Raw genomic sequence first — 14,895 nt, forward strand, 5'->3', positions numbered from 1 at the left:
ATGTCCCGATTCCATGTAAGTTTGCAAGGGAAATATATTGTTGATGAGGATGAATTATTGGATTACTAATACAAGTTAGAGGTAGAACCAACCAAACCCCTTGGTGGGGGTGGGTGCAACAGCTCACCAGCTCCAGCTGAGACATTGGCCACCACATTTTTTTGGGTTAAAACTTAAATTAATGAAAAAAAAAACTTAAAAATTTTGAGTTTTAACGATAAAAATAAAATAAAAAGTAAAACTAATAGTAAAATGTTTGACTTTTTAGTATAAAAATAAATTTTTCATTAAAATAACCAGTACCGCTGGTTTTTCGTTAAAACTCATTTAATTCATTCCTTTTTTTATCAAATTAAACAAGCATTTTGTTAGTTCTCAAACCTTTCTCGCAAAAATCAAACGTAAATGATTTGAAGTTATTCAGAATTCAAAATCCCATCCTTTGAACAAATGTATGGAAATTAATACCTGAAATTAGAAAGTTAATTATGATTCAAGTTTACACAATAGTTGTACAGATAAATACAAATACAATGATGAATACAACAATCTGTAAGATACATGCTGGCATCTACAAGAACCTCAGAAGAAAATCAACAAAAACAAAACCCAACAACCCAATTCTCCTCAAATCAAAGAACACAATTAGCCTCAAAGCCGAGCCAAATAATTTGTAAACCGAGGGCGAAAACGATAACAAATCAATCAGAAATGTGCAGCAAGTAATGAATTTGACATATCTTCCACAATGTATTAGCTAAAATTATCTGCTAAAGCTGCAATCTTTGGGAGCTCCATCATTACAGCTTCCGAAAAACCAACTAAAGCGATGAATCGAATTGGACTGGAATCCGAAAACTCTCAGAAAAGGCCGAACATGACGGAGAAGCCGAGGACGATGAGCCAAACCATGTGAACCAAAAGCAGAGCTTGAGCAGAGTGGGGGGCGGAGCCGCCGCTACCCACCTCACAAAACCCTAATTTCTCCACCTTGACACCAGCGCATTGGGCATCTTGGCACCCACACCAGTACGTCACGCCGTCCACGCCGCAGACCGGGTCGGGACGGAAGCAATTGACGGGGCACAAGGGGGCTGACCGGGTCGATCGGCCGCAGGCGTCCGCGGGCTCGGATTCAGAGGGCAATCTGATGATGGTGGGTTCGGATACGGATTCTGGTTCTGATCGGACGGCGGGGAAGGAGCAGAGGACGATGAAGAAGGCGAAGAGAAATAGGGAAAAAATAGAAATTAGGGATTTGGGGAATTGGGTATCCATAATTGGAGGTAAATATTTGATCTTTGAGAAAAGAAAAGCAAAACCTTAGAAATGCAGCCCTCTCCGGAAGCCCTGAACCTCCCCCAAATTCAAAGAAAGAAAGGTCCAAGCTGTTTCCCCAAATTCAAGCAATCCTCGATCTTTTTCCCCAAATCGAAAGAGGGTATCTTGGGGCTTTTCTTCGAATTCGACTTCACGTTTGGAATCGAATGTCAAATCGCCTTACAGTTCTTTTTTTTTTTTGGGGTGTTCGAATGGAATTGGAGAAAAATGTGAGAAACTGATGAAACCCTAATTTTGTGGTTGAAGAAAGAAAGAAATGGAAGGAAAAGAGATTATTACCGAAAAAAAAAAAAGGAGAAGGAGACAAGACACTTGGTTGACGCGGTAATTATTCTCTAGAAGGATCGGAAAAGTAGTTTGGAATTCGGACGGTGAACGTTGGAAACCTAGATGGCAACCTGTCAGCCGTTGATCTTGCCAGCCGTTGATTTGTTATTGTTCACCTACTTTGCTCTGTGTGTTTTAGTTCAAACAAATTTTTTAATTTTTTTTTAATTAAGACAAATATGTTTAATTGAGAACTAGGTTTTGGCACCTTTTGATGGGAGGAAATCCTCTTTCCTCCTATTTACTCCCCACGCGTTTCTTTTTATTTGTTGTATGGTGCATATAAAGGTTGTTGAACAAATTGATAAGAACGACAACACAATCTAAGAATTTTTCCTTACTTCATTGATAGCTCTAAGACTTTCAAAATAGTTGTCAAGTTTGTTACGACCTCTAGATCGACTTAAGGAGCCACTCATGGCTGGCGTGTTAGAAGGAAGACGATAAATGGTGGTGTGAACATGAATGGAAAAGCTAGGGAAAGATTGTTGGACAAAAGCGATAAAAATAAAATGAAGCTCATTAAATATGTGGCACAACTTCAAACCATCAAATTTTCATTGAATGGTCTAGATTAAAAAAAAGAGGAGATGAGAGAGGAGAGAATTCAAGTCCCTTTTGATGATGAGACCAAAAAATCAAAAGTAAAAAGTAAGGCTTAACTTACTTTCCTACTTTTTCATATAGATAACATCGTATTTATTCAATAAATTGGAAAATAATTTGTTGCATAACAAACTATATACTTGGATACTTTTTTTCTTAACTTATACGGATTTGTTTTCAATCTAATCATCATCCTAATCAATATTGGATATTCTTACCTTCTTTTTTTGCTGAGTTGGATTTTCTAAGCAGATCACGATCCTATCTAGCATTTTTCTATTTTCGTGATTTAAATGTTTTGAATATCTCATATATTGTTTGTTTGTTAGCAATCAAACAACTTGATGTCCACAGATTATTCACACCATCACATAACATTATTAGTCCATGTATTAATAATGTTAATAGTCTCATTCATAACTTTTGTTGCGGTACGGTCGTTTGTCCAAAAATAGATAAGAAAGGATATAACTAGTTTTAACTTTATATATCCTAATTAGACTTGGTATTAAGAGTCCACTTTTGATTATGAGACCACTCCAGCCATACCTAGCATAAAATTGAGAAAAGAAAAAAGAAAAATTAACCCTTGCCCAATAAAAATAAAAAATGTTTATGACTTGCATTTTAATTTGTATAACTTGGTCAAATGGTTTAATTAGGTGATACCTACTTTCCCTAATAGGATTGGAAAAAGAAAAGTCCCCTCAAGTTGTATATACAGTATCCATTGACCAAATGCATATAATTTGATAAATTCAAGAGAGAATGAATATGTGCAGCCTTAACACCCCCTACCATAATAACCCTAATCCTCTTACTAACACTAAGTCTAGTACTAATCGTTTTAGTGAGTTTAGTGCTGGTGAGATTGAGGTCTCTGAAATCCTGCTTCGTATGACCAAACTCATCTCTGCATCCAATCAGAAGATGGTGCGGGACCTTCGTCATCATCAGACGGCTAAGGTTGGTGTCAAAAAGCTTGATCGGGTAGATTTGGACAATGTACCTGATCTCAACATGCCTGTTTCTCTAAAGGAGGATTAATCAGCTGCCGTTGATCACTACACAAAAATCTCGTGCTATGTCAATTTGGGGTTTTGAGTAGATGATGATGGGCCAATGTACTTTATGTATGACAAATAATTGTTGGATGAATAAAATTGTTTTATGTGTGTTTAATGTACCTACTCTCCCCTTTTGATCATATTCCACTTGTGTATGTGAATGTTTGATGAATACTGCACACAGTCTATCCATCACAACCCTGATTCAAATTGATTTAGAAGAAATTTGGATATTGCAACAAAATAAAATGCAAAAAGTTTGTAATGTGGGACTCTAGTTTCATGGTACGTGTATTGGATCTGACTTGAAAGGTTAAATATGCAAGAGTTCTGCTGAATTGTGTTAAGTATGGACTAAGTGATGCAACCCGGCTCAGACCATGACGATTAAACTAGTTCTTTTATCGAAACATTGAGTATATCTATTAATTTAATCATGTTTAGATTGTGTAATTTCTTGAAGAATAAATAAATATTGATGGTCGTTAAAGGAGAACCTAAACAATAAGTTCAGGTCATGAAACCAGATTTTGAGGTAAACCAAAAGAAGTGGTTTTGTGCCATATATATAAGGAATTAACCTAGCTACAATAGCAAACTAATTCCTAATACATGATTATATATTACAAGTTTGTGCGAAGCTGGTTATATTGAGTCATGTTTCAATATACTATAGTGTCACAAAACTGCGTTAATCATGTATGGTTGATTTTTTAATCTCTAAATGGTATGTCCAACGTCAACGCATTTGTTAAAAACAAACGAATTGACCAATACCATATGCATTATAATGGCTAACAAATACAGACAAACAAGGAGTGATCTTTAAGTAGCTTTAAGAAGTCAGTATAATTTTTTTGCCCAGATTGTTTCAATTTTTTAATTTTTTAATTTGCAGATGCTATCACTATAACTCTCATAAACATAGTTGCTGAGTGTGCATGAAAGGTGAGCAATTGAGTATTATACCTGCCGACCTAAATAGTGAATGCAAAAAAAAATTATATTTTTGTGAACAAAAACAAATTATGTTTTGTGTCCATGATCGAAAGATTTTCTTCCTCTAAGTTTGACCATCAAAGTGGAAGTATGAGTATGGACTTCATCTAGACCTAATTAGAGCATCCCAATGAAGGGCTCTATTTGAGGCTAGAAAAGTGGTAGATGTAGCCCAATTTAGAGCTTCAAAGAATCTTTGGGGCCCTAAAAAAGAATCTCTCACAATAAAGGGTTATATATTTTTCGGGCTCTATATGGAGCTCTATATTTTATTATGTAGTAATTTGATTACGCGGTAAATTTATTATTGTCTTACCTTCTCTAAACTTGATTATTGGTCGTGTCATCACTTATGCACCGTTGTAGGTTCTCTTATTTCAATCTCATTCATTGGTTTGTTTCTATAAAATCAAACAAGATAAGATTTCGTTTCATAACAATAATTGGTTTTGATTATCATATCTCAATCTCATATGTTGGTTTGTATCTATGAAATCAGACAAGATAAAATTTCATTTCATAACAACTATTGGTTTATTTCTCTGATTGACACATTCTCCGAAATCAATCAAGATTTTCATTTCATAACAATCATTGGATTTGATTATCTTATCACAATTTAGTTATATTATTTGGTTAATTTTCGGTTTAGGTCTCTAAACTACCAATGTTAAATTTCATCTTTTTATTTATTTATTTATTTTTATGAATTTTTCATTCTAGAAAATTAAACACGAAGCACAACATTTTTTTCTAATCAACAACACAAAAAATAGTCGTTGTTTGTATATTTTTTTCTTAATCAAACAAACAGTTGAAAATAAACTCTTAAAATCCTAAACTGTTGAAAAATAAATCCTTAAAATCATGTTTTGGAATTAAAAATGGGGCTCACCCATTTCTAAACTGAAAAAACAAAAACAAAAACCAAGACTGGGGCCTCAATTTGGTGTGGTCCCCCTACTTTTTAGGGCTAGATGTAGCATAACTTCTTGCTACCCGAGAATTGAAGTTGTTAGCCCTTGTGGTGGATGTAGTCCCATTTTTCGGCCCATTGGGGATGATATTTTTCATTAGAGCTACAAATGTGGTAGCCTCAAGATTGGGGATATCTATCTATTTGCCGGCCATGATAGGGTTAGCAGCCAGACCATACATTTGTGTAAGGCAATTTACATGAACTGGATGAACATTGACATTAATCGAGCCTTTGACACCTTGGAATTGGTCACTGATCAGTTGCAAATTCCATTATAGGAGCTGGCATTTTTAATTATAACTTCAACATAATTGGAGATCATAATATGATTCCGCACTAGTGACTAGTGTGTTTCTACAAAAACAAATAGAAATTAATTGAAAAAGACCTAATAAAGTCGTTTCCGTTTCTGTTTAAGTCAATATATCAAGTGTGATTGATACTTTTAAGGGCTTGTGAACATTAGTTCTTGAAAAAAATTGAAATTTAAAACAAATTTAGTGTTAGATTACATATTGATTTTAATTCTTTGAAGAGTACTTTTATTAAAATTCATATTTTTTTTTTGTTATTTAATGTCTCCACATTAAAATTTTGATTTTATTCATATGCACATTTTAGTTCTTCCAATTATAAATAAATCTAAATGAGAAAACATTCAAAGAAATTAGTGACACATAAGAAGAATATGTAAATGTATAAGTGTACAAAAATAATTGTACTGAAATATATTATAATGAATTAGTATATCAAAATGTTTGTACTAAAATATGCTTATAATGAGTTAGTGTACTTAAATATTTGTACCGAAATATATTATAAGGAATTAGTGTAGACATAAAAAAAAGAAAAATCATGAAATTACAAAAGAAAGAAGAAAAGACATGCAATATAAATGTTGGCATTTAAATAGAGCATTATCATACAATATTTAGTCAATCAAGTTGAAGTTTTGTAGCACCAATGGACTAAACTCAATTTTAGATCTTGTAAAATCTTGTACAACCACTATGGGGTGGCCCAGTAGTTGGGGATAAATTTCAGGTATGTATATTTCATATAACACGTTCTAATAAGTTAGATTTTTTTGCATTGGTGAATTGCACGATGTGGCCAAAAGAGGCTGAAATGCCTCTGTGAGTGTTCCTGGCCTCCATAATGGTTGACTAATGTGGCGAAGCCACGAGTTAGTCTTTTTTTTTATTTTTTTTTATTGTTAAATATACATATATATATATATATATTTTTTTTTTCATTTTGTGAAACAAAACTAATTGAAGCATGCAGGTTCATGAACTTCCATCACTATGGACCTAATTAATCACTTTTCCAGTACTCAAGCACTAACTTGTTGATTATGTTTCTTTTCCTAAAAGAAGCAGCTAGCTAAAAAAAATAAAAAGAATATGTGAACAAACCAGCCTGGTTTTGTTTCTTTCTTGAAGGTATAGCCCTAATAACTGTGGGTTGTATAAAAATAAGATTAAAAAAAAAAAAAAAAAGGCTGTGGGTAGTATAGCTAGTTAAAAGACAAGTAAATGGCAATCATGTCCAAGATCACAACAATTAAACTATCCATTATAGAAAAAGAAATGTTTTCTTGCTAAATTGTTGGACTATATCACCACCGTAATGTAGATAATATCGTTTATTAATAAAAAAAATTGTTGGACCATAACATATATAGTTTTGTTGTGACAAATTGTGAATTTAAATGCTTTAATTATAGTTAAGTCTTGAGTGATTTTGTCAAGGAATATGCTAGCTAGTACCCTTCTCACTTGAACTTTTTCTTTCTACCTTCTCGACTATCCTTTTAACCCTACAATGTTGCTTGATGATTGGAACTTTCAACTTTCTAGGTTAAATAATCAACTAAATCAGAGTTCATTTAATTGTTTAATTAACGTTCTTGAAATTCAGCATTTTAAGTAATTAAGAAACATAACTTGTATATCCAATAATTGTTAGATTATTACTAATCAATTTTTAGTTTATTTAATTTATTTGTAGAGATAATATTTGAAAAGTGATTTAAAATATAAACGCTTTGGATCATACAACACTACATATGATAAGAATATAAGCCACAAAGAAACATAAAGATCCGAATAAAAAGGCTGCTAAGATTTCTAAGTAATTATTTAGCAACAATACCAACTGATAGCTAGGTTACTATGCATGTTGATTACACCTGTAAGAGACTGACTTGTAGTGATAGCCAAGATATCAGAATTCATCACACAAAAAATTCCAGTATTTGATTCTCTCCTATGTAGTCCAAATCTGGGACCCGACTGATAGCTAGTAGACTTCCTTAATTATGCATCATCCGTCGTATGTGTGTTATGTATCCAAAAGAACATATATATTCGAAGTTCAGTAGTTATCAAATAGTTGAAATTCTCTCATCATAAAATGATTGGTACCACACCATGATCTGATTTTTGATACGATCTGTAAGCGTCCCAAGCTTCATACACACATATGTGGGACATCCTCAGCCCTCAGTTTTGTACCAAATGAATTGTAAAGGTAATGCCAAAATTTTAAAAATTCACTCCTTTTGTTTATGCTAAAAATGTGTAGAAAATCAGCACAACAGGAGGGGGTTTTAATTTGTAATAATGTTATATAATTAGCTAGGCAGCTTGGTGGGAATGTTGGCCTTGATATTACCCCACAAAATAGGAATATATATATGTGAATGTGAAGTTCCTTATAAAAAGGCACACTCAGACATAAACCCTTTGTGATAAACACTAGCACTAGCAACTCCACTATCATGCCATTATCAAAAGCCACATAGAAAGTTTGGCCTCCCCAAAAGCTTTTTCCTTCAATTCACCAAATTTACAACCAAAATCTTCTGTTCATTAGTTTTCTGATTCCGGCAAGCAATTAGGCATCCGACCGGTGATTCGAGAGATGTGGAGTATGCTAACAACAATGAGGCAAAATCTCCACAACATAAGGAAAAGCCCTAGAGTAGCAGATGAGAGCATGGTAAATGTTGGAGCAGGGAACCCAGCACCAGCAGAATTGCCAATTTTTCCAGCACATCATGATCATCATCACGTGGATAGAAGATCGTTGCTGCGTATACGTTGGATTAAGGGGTTTAATTCGCTGTTGTACAGCGTTGTACTCGTGCCATTTTCTGTGATTTCTTGCTTTTCTCAACCTCATCATGTTCATGGTGCTGATGGGGTGTGGGCATCTGGTGAGTTTTCCCAGATCACGGAGATGAATCAACTAATGGTAAGTGATAGCATGCGCTATGCCATCTTGATGTGAAAAAAATAATGAATGTAACGATTGTAGTTGATCATCTTGTTTTTGTAGAAGTACTACTTGCATGGATTGGCAAACGGTCATGGTTACTAATAGATGGCCATCCATGTAAAAATGTTTCCCGTAGTTTTATCAATGATATGTTGGTGAGGTACTACATCTACATATATACATACATGCCTATGTATATATATAATAATATAATTCAGCTTTAATTTTGTTTTATGAATAATATGGGATGGTGTGGCTGCTTAATTTTATTCTCCCAGTACTCTATTTAGTCGTGTATGTCAAGGAGCAAAATCAGTTATATTATGGTAGGTTTAGGATAATTCATTCTTTTTTACGACATACTTTTGTTAATTTTTGGCCATTTATATTCTTCAATTCATTTAATATGATGGTTGAAAATTAAGAAATATGTGAGAAATAAAAATAAGGATGTGGATAACGTTATCCTAAAACGTAGTTTTCTCCAATTTTTGTGAGAGAATCATTATGTCCCACTGAGAGCTTTTTTTGCCGTTGTGTGAGTGATCTCCATTCTGATAACTTCTATGCCGCTGCCGACCTTAGCTATAGCTAGTGGTAGCTCTCTGCTCCTCTTTTTCTTTTTGTTTCAGCTTGTGTCTTCCCTCTCTCTCTTGATCTCCCGTCCTACACTCCTCTTGCCTTCAATATCACTGTCCTTAGCCCCAAACTCCGTCCTCCACTTCCCTCCACTCCCTGATGCCCGTCCACCTCCATGTTTCTCATCAATCTGATTCATACTGTTCCCACTTGGCTTCGTCCCTCCGTGGTCTACAACATCAATCTTGTTAGCCTTTTGGCATTGTAGCTTGCGAAACGTGAATTTTCACAGGCTCTCTTTGATTTGTGGCTACAATCTTTGTGGTGATGCTCGGTAGAGAATGGTAGAGAATGATGGAGCCTTATTTTCTTTCATTTGCTTTACTTCTGGGGTGTCGTTTGGTTGGATCTCAGGCTAGTTTATGTTGGTGGATCTGTGATACTATGGCGGCGGCGGGGGTTGTAAGCGGTTGTGTTTTGCATTTTTATCTTGTTTTCTTTCTGTTTTGGGCTCTGTTTTGTTTAGTTTTGGGGGACTATTTCTTTGTGGTGTGCTTATCTTGTAATTGAGCCTCTGCTTGTGTACATTTATTTTGTTTGTGATAATATTTACCTTCGACAAAATAAAAGTACTTATATCATTGTTAAATATGACTGTAGCCCTTGAAATTAAAGTTCCCTTACATAAACTCGACCTAGCTAGGTTTTTTACTTGAATAAGACGCAATAACTAGATTCCATATAAGCAAATTTATTAATCCTATTTGACTTACCACATTTTACATTTTCTGGATGTCTAAAGTACCCCTAATTACAATTTTAATGTATACAATTAATTTATACGCCAATTTCAAAAGAGAGATTAATAATTCGGTATTATTGTATTAATGTTCTTTTAACAAACGATATTATCTCCACTAAAGAGGTGGAGGAGTGAGTTAAGTCTCACAATGGGCTAGTAATAATGTGGTTCAAATTCGCTTTTGGCGAGAATTGAATCTAAGACTTCTTGCTTACAAGTGAAGATGAGTACTATTAGAGTATAGTAATAAGTCGATGAATAGGTGTTTTAAATTCATTGCGTATTAATACAATTTGGAGATTAAGGTTTGTGGCCCAAAAAAAAAAAAAAACAAAGAGAAAAAAAGAAGCAGCATCCACTTTACTTAACAAATATAAAATGATATGTTGTTTTGATTCCTCTTAATTGTTTTTCAAATTTGTATAAAATTACGCATTTTAAATTTATTTTAATTTTCTCACCAAATTGAAAATCTAAAAGGGCACTATAAAATGATTTACCTACAAAATAAATGAATATTGTTTGATTAAAAATTAATTTACCTATATTTTACCTTAAAATATAGGTAAATTAGATTGGTGTTTTTGGCTTGAACTTTTGCAAGATGCCACAATTGTGTCGACATTATTACTTTACCTTTAGTTAGTTTCAATATGCATAACACAATGTTGTTGGAATATTTTGTTTAGTAGTTAAAGGGATTAAGATACAAAGGCATGCACCTTGTTGTCTGTACGTTTATACTGGTTGATTGCTGAGTGTGGAGGAGGGAATTTGTTGCCTTTTAAACATTTCTTGGCTCATATTCTGATAGTTCAATTTTTTTATGAGTTGAGTTATTGGTTAACATGGTAACTTTGGTTGTAGAGGTAAAATGTGCAATCAAATTACCTCCAATCCCCCACTCTTACTTCTTTGTTAATTTGAAAGGTGTAGATTAGAATGATGGTGCTTATATATCTATTTGTATAGTGCTATTCACACACCTGTTTTTACTTTACACACATCCTTGTTAATTCTTTGTCATTGATCTTCTTCAATTTATGCGATTCAACGGTCGAAAATTAAAAAGAGTATAAAAAGTAAAAATAGGTGTGTGGATAGTACTATCCTTATATTTTTATGGACACGCTTCAACATACATACGTGAAAGAGAAAGGTGACTTAATGTATAGCGCTCATTACATTTTACACCCTTAAAATTTGGGTGGTTTTCAAATTACGCTATGAGGTTTTAATTTTTTCATATGCATCCTGAGGTTGAAAACTGTATCAATTTATGCCTTTTGTCCAAGAAATTATTTGTATCTTTATTAAATTGATGACATGATGAGTGTGAAACCATAATTGGATTAGCATGTAAGCTATATTTGTACCAAATTGACTAAAAACTCGTCAATCTAATAGAGAATTAGAGGTGCAAATAGACAAAAGGTATAAATTGATACAATTATGAAATCTTCGGGTGCAATGTGAGAAAATTGAACCCTCATGACCTTGAAAATCACTATAAACCTTGAGGGTGTAAAATGTGGTTAGCCCTAATATATTTAAACATGGGTCCGGATCGAGGGACACACTTTTTTACACACATTTTGACACACTTTCCTTGTAGTTTGCATTTCCTAACTTTTTTTCAAGGATTCAAAGCATTTACATTTTAATTTATCATTCATAATTCATCTTGCAAAAAGATAGACAAATCCAAAACTATTAAGATATTATTTTGTAGTGAAAAAATAGATGGATACGATTTTGCAAAGAAACACTGTAATGACAATCATTTAGCCCAATGATCATATGGTTTCAAATTTAGAAATTTTTTTTGTGGAGGTGATATTTGAGGATGACCTAAAAAGAAACAACAAAGTAAGGTATAAGGGATGGTGATGAAAATTGTCTATGCGCGCGCGCACACACACATATATAGTAGGAAATGAAGGTAGCTTTTACTTGTATTTTAAAAAAAAAAAAAAAAAGTTACCTTGATAAAAAAAAATTAATGAGATAATGAGTGTAAGATAATTATTTTGGAATACTAATAATATTTCTTTATTAAAAAAAGAGAACAGAATACTCTATATGTAAACCAAGGAAAAAAGGGAAAAAAACTAATGGTCCTTTGGCCAACCCATCAATTTTTGGTCCCAACGTATCTGGGAATAAATTCCAGTGTTTACCAACAAGGCTACAAGAAACCCCCCTACCGAATTTGACAGAAACCTACCACATCATGCGTTACTTGACGAATATTTATGCATTTCCCAAAACCTTGTTTTTCCTTGTATTGGACATATATATTCAAATAAATATAAGGTTTTGTTTGACAATATATATATATATATATATATATATATATATATATATATATATGGTTTTGACGATTGAGTAACGACGAGGGGACCCTATGAAATTGTGTTCAAATTACCAAATAAGAGGGGAAAGAGAGTAAGAATGTGGCTTGGTTTTTATCCAAAATAAGTGGGAAACAAGGATAGAGTCAACTGCCCCAACCTTTGTCCAAAATAAGTGGAATTTGTAGGAAGTCATGTGTATACTAGCTATTGCAGTTGTGGTCACTATGCCATCCCAGCAAATCATTTCATTTAAGATTTTCTTTTTCCTTGTATGATGATCAGTCCTTTCATTCATATCCACACAAAAAAGTCTCGTTTCATAAACCATATGTGATGAGCTTGGTAACATTTTCTATCAGGTCTCCGATATATGTAAAGATATGAAATGTATAGTCAAATTTGAGCCACTCCTGATGATGAAGTACACACTGAGAATTTTGTGTTCAAGAATAGTTGTCATTGTGAGTTTCGTGGAAAAAGGATGTGTTCCATTTAAATCGAAGTATGCATTAATTAAACAGTAAAATTAGGAAATAGAAAACGCGGTAAAACTTGCCAACAGCAATGGCATCAGCATGCACTCTTTTTCAGTGTCAACCTTTTTATATCCTTATTAAGGAGTCTTACTCTTTTCTTTTTCAATACCGTTTTGTTGATTGCTTCTCATATGTTTCTTAATTCGACAGGTTACCTATACATTATTGCCAACAACAATATTGGCTAAAACATCGAAAAGAAAATGTTTGCACGTTTCTGGAAACGAGTAATACTTTCCTTTTATATATGAAAAACACACTCAGTGGTTATGTATAAAAATCGTTGATCTTTTTCACGCGTGGAAAATACTATTTTAATAATGTTAATGGTTGGTTTAACCATATGCTTGGTAGGTGGAGCTAGGGTGACTAGAAACCTTTTTGAAATTACACAAATATCTCTGTTGGCCGGAGTGGAAAAATGTGCGTACAACCAAACTTAGCCATATATTTGTATACAATTAAAAATTTAAGAATGTATAAAAAAAAAATTAAGAATCTATCATTAGAGTGATACTTTGTTATACTTAGTGAGATAACTTGTGACACAATAAAATAAATTCAAAATAATATCGATACATGATAAGTAAAACAAGAGTTTTAACTACCACAATATTGCATAAAAAAAGATTCTCTTTTGATGATTTTTTGTAGGGCTGGGGTTTTAATTAGTCTCATGGAATAAAACAATTACATATGTATAACATTTTTTTTTGTCAATTAACATAATAAAAAAAGAAAAGAGTTTTACTTATAAAGACAAAATTATAAAATACATTTTATATAATTCTACTGGTTTTGAATCATTTTAAAAGAGACAAATCCTAATAAAACTAAACCAAAAATAAGCAAACCAAAATTTTAAAATTTCAGTCACGCTCCAATAGACTTTTTACTTAACCAAGTTAAAACTACAAGTTGACACTATCTATAAAAACTTCAAACTGATTCTAAATCCGTAAAAATCAATTTTTGCACTTCTGCAATATCAATTTCACATTCATGCTTCTGCAAGATTAGTTTCAAAATTTCCAGCATTTTTGCAAGATCAATTTCAAAGTTTTCAGCACTTCTGCAAGATTAGTTTCAAAATTCCAGCACTCTTCTAAGATCAGTCTTGAAATTCAAGCATTCTGTAAGATTAGTTTATGAGTTTTCAGCACTTCTGCAAGATCATTTTCAAAATTCCAGCAAATCTACAAGATTAGTTTCAAAATTTCAGCATTTTGCAAGACCAGTTTCCAAATTTTAGCACTTATGTAAGATCAGTTTCCAAACTTCAGCATTTCTATAAGATCAATTTCAAAATTCCAACACTTCTACAAGATTAGTTTCAAAATTCCAATACTTCTACAAAATCCCTTTCAAAATTCCAGTTTTAAATTTTCAACACTTGTACAATATCAGTTTCAAAATTTCAGCACCTCTACAATATTAGTTTCAAAATTTTTAGTACTTTTGCTAGATCAATTTCAAAAGTCATGCAACCAAATAATCAAAACCTAAATCAAATATATATATATATATATATATATATATATATTTTTTTTTTAAAATGCTAAAATAAAAAATCTCAATCATTCTCATAAAAGAAAAAATAAGCTCATAAATCTAAGGAATAATTAATACGAAGAAGAAGAGGAGGAGAGAGATGTACGATTAATAAGTAGAAGTAGGAGAGAGTGAAGGACGAAGGAGAAGGAGAAGAGAGAAAGAAAGAGAGGTAGGAAGAAAAAGGAGGAGAGGGAAAGTGAGATGTACCGAAGAAAAAAGAGGAACGAGGGAAATAAGGAGATTATCTTTCAAACATATAAGGATAAAATCGTAAATGCAAAGACAATTAACATCATCTACCACATGAATACATTTTGTTTCTTTATGAAGTAAATAAATAAACTTTGCCTCTCTTCAAAATACAGTCTTATAATTTGGTTCCACATGTAATTTCTTCTTCAAAGGGAATCACAAAGCATATAGAGAGAAGCCAATGATAATGCTAAAAGAGTAACTATCAAAG

At 32.8% G+C, this 14,895-nt stretch overlaps 2 protein-coding genes across 2 annotated transcripts; one reads left to right on the forward strand and one right to left on the reverse strand.

The window, feature by feature from the left end:
* Positions 1-861: 861 nt before the first annotated feature.
* On the reverse strand, positions 862-1,278 carry LOC137740441 (uncharacterized). Its single transcript, XM_068480312.1, has one exon. It carries the CDS (start codon positions 1,276-1,278, stop codon positions 862-864), a length of 417 nt encoding a protein of 138 aa, XP_068336413.1.
* A 6,990-nt stretch (positions 1,279-8,268) lies between these two features.
* Positions 8,269-8,706, forward strand: LOC137740442 (uncharacterized). The gene is made up of 2 exons (XM_068480313.1): positions 8,269-8,580; positions 8,665-8,706. Exons 1-2 carry the CDS (start codon positions 8,269-8,271, stop codon positions 8,704-8,706), a joined length of 354 nt encoding a protein of 117 aa, XP_068336414.1.
* Positions 8,707-14,895: the final 6,189 nt, after the last annotated feature.

Source organism: Pyrus communis, chromosome 7 (assembly GCF_963583255.1).
Source record: "Pyrus communis chromosome 7, drPyrComm1.1, whole genome shotgun sequence".
Lineage (NCBI taxonomy): Eukaryota > Viridiplantae > Streptophyta > Magnoliopsida > Rosales > Rosaceae > Pyrus > Pyrus communis.